The following is a 2500-nucleotide window of genomic DNA, read 5'->3' on the forward strand; positions in this document are numbered from 1 at the left end:
GCCGCCAACATCTCTTCCTCAAACTCCTGCATAGCCATCTCTGCCAAGACCACAGAAATCGGGGATCCCATAGGAGTTCCAATCCTCTGGTGGTAAACCTTCTCCCTAAACCTGAAGAAGGTCGAATCCAAGCATAAGTTGACTAACCTCACGAGCTCCTCTGTTGACAGTTTTTCATTGTCTCGAAACTCCTCCGACCCTTCAACCTTTGAAAGCACTGCCTGCTTTAACAAATCCTGTGGCAAAGAAGTGAACATAGATTTAACATCAAACGAAACCAATATATCTCCCTCTTCCAAGCTTATTCCTCGTAATCTATCCACAAAATCCGTGGAATTCTTGAGCATTCGTTCTGACTTCTCCACTAAGGGCCTTAGTCGCTTGGCTAGGGCCTTAGCCAAGTTGTAAGTAGGGGAACCTCTGAAGGCAATGATCGGTCTTAAAGGCACCCCTTCCTTATGAATCTTCGGTAAACCATACATCTTGGGTATAACCGAGTCTCCTGGTTTCATCATCATCCATTCCTTTTCAGAAATAAGCCTCGACTCCTTCAACTTCCTGAGCTCCCCCTCCACCTTCCGCTGTAGCTTCTGTGTCGGGTCTACCTCCACAACCTCATAGGTGTTAGTGTCCTGGAATAGCGTCACCGCTTTAAATTCGTACTCACTCTTATCCAACACTACCGTGGATCGTCCCTTACCACTCGAAAGTATGACAATTGAGCTGTCCTTGCGTAAACCTGCCAATGCTTCGGCCCCCTCCGTGTTGAGATTGTGCCCCCTCGTTGGTCTGTTGAACGCCCCTACTATGCGCATTCTCGTGTACATATACATATATATACATATATGTACATATACATGCATATATATATATATATATATATATATATATATATATGTATATATATATACATATACATATACACATATACTTATATATATATATATATACATATACATATATATATATATACACATATACATATACACATACTTATATATATATATATATATACATATATATCTATACATATATATATACATATATATACATATATATATACATATATAGATACATACCTATATATATATACATATATATATACATATACATTTATATATACATATACATTTATATATACATATACATTATATATACATTATATATATATATACATATATACATATATATATATATATATACATATATATATATATATATATATATATATATATATACTGTATATATATATATGTATAACGTAGAAACCACTTTTGGAGTAGAAAAGACTGGAAACGGGGAATCTATATATTTCCATTGCAAACTGCAATCCTCTTCAGTAGATACAAATAGGAGAGGGCGTGCTGTTTAATTAAGTAGCACCCTTAACAAAAGAAAGGGGAACATGGGAAGATATCTCTACCCTCGGCTCACTCCGTATGTGAGGTCAGGAGGCAAATGAGCTTTCACTAGGTTGGAGATGAAGAGTCCGGACATTATGTCCGGGGACCATTGCCCCTTTGAAATATTCATGTTGGGCTGATATTCAATGATCGTAGATTCTACCATTTTTCTCCTGAACTCACATCTGGATTTATAAATAAGCTCAGCTCTGTCCCAATCTAAACAATGTTTAAATTGATTAACATGTTGGAACACAGCTGAGCTCTCTTGTGCATATTTAATGGAACGTTTATGTTCAATCATCCTGGTATTCAAATCCCTTCCAGTCTGTCCGATGTAAACTAAGTCACAGCCTTTACATGGAATCGAATAAACCCCTTGGCTCTGTTCTTCTTTTAACCTTTGATGGACATTTACCACCTTATTATTAATGGTGTTAGGGTAATAATTAATCAAATTTAATTTGTCTTTGGGAAGAAACTTGGTCGAGGGAATGAATGATTCAGAAAAGGGAACGATTAAAGAGCTCTTGCCCAATGAAAAATTAGAGGAAGTGGGGGTGGTGTTGAAAAAATTGGATCTCGCTCGGCTGAGGGCTTTGACCAAGAACCAATCCGGGTAAGCTAAATTACTAAGTTGAGATTTTATAATGTTTAATTCTCCTTCAAGAAACTGGGGGCTGCAAATTCTAAGAGCTCGAAGGAATAATCCTGAAGCGACGCTACTTTTTACTTTGTCTGGGTGACTGCTGAAAAAATGAAGATAACTACCAGAATGGGTTTCTTTTCTATAGACGGTAAAAGCAAGCTTGTCTCCGTCACGAACAATGAGAACATCTAAAAAGGGTAGCTTACCTTGTTCTTCCCATTCAACTTCCAATTTTTTCAACACCACCCCCACTTCCTCTAATTTTTCATTGGGCAAGAGCTGGAAATACCGATTTTTTCTTTTTTTATATTCAAATTCTTCAAAATATACAGAAATGTATGATTTGTAACAGCAGGCCATAGCCCCCTCAAAAAAAAAAAAAAAAAAAAAAAAAAAAAAAAAAAAAATCTTGTGCAGTCTCCCTTGGGTGACATGGCCATCAGATTGA

General features: G+C 36.6%; 1 protein-coding gene across 1 annotated transcript in view; it reads right to left on the bottom strand.

Annotated features, from left to right (window-relative positions):
- Nucleotides 1-815, bottom strand: part of LOC143018362 (uncharacterized) — a 5654-nt gene extending 4839 nt beyond the window's left edge. The window contains exon 1 of the mRNA XM_076173722.1: nt 1-815. This exon is cut by the window's left edge and continues 136 nt beyond it. Coding sequence (XP_076029837.1) covers nt 1-815 — 815 coding nt within the window.
- Nucleotides 816-2500: the final 1685 nt, after the last annotated feature.

The sequence above is a fragment of the Oratosquilla oratoria genome, chromosome 34, assembly GCF_046742065.1.
Source record: "Oratosquilla oratoria isolate Oo_2021 chromosome 34, ASM4674206v1, whole genome shotgun sequence".
Taxonomy (NCBI): Eukaryota; Metazoa; Arthropoda; class Malacostraca; order Stomatopoda; family Squillidae; genus Oratosquilla; species Oratosquilla oratoria.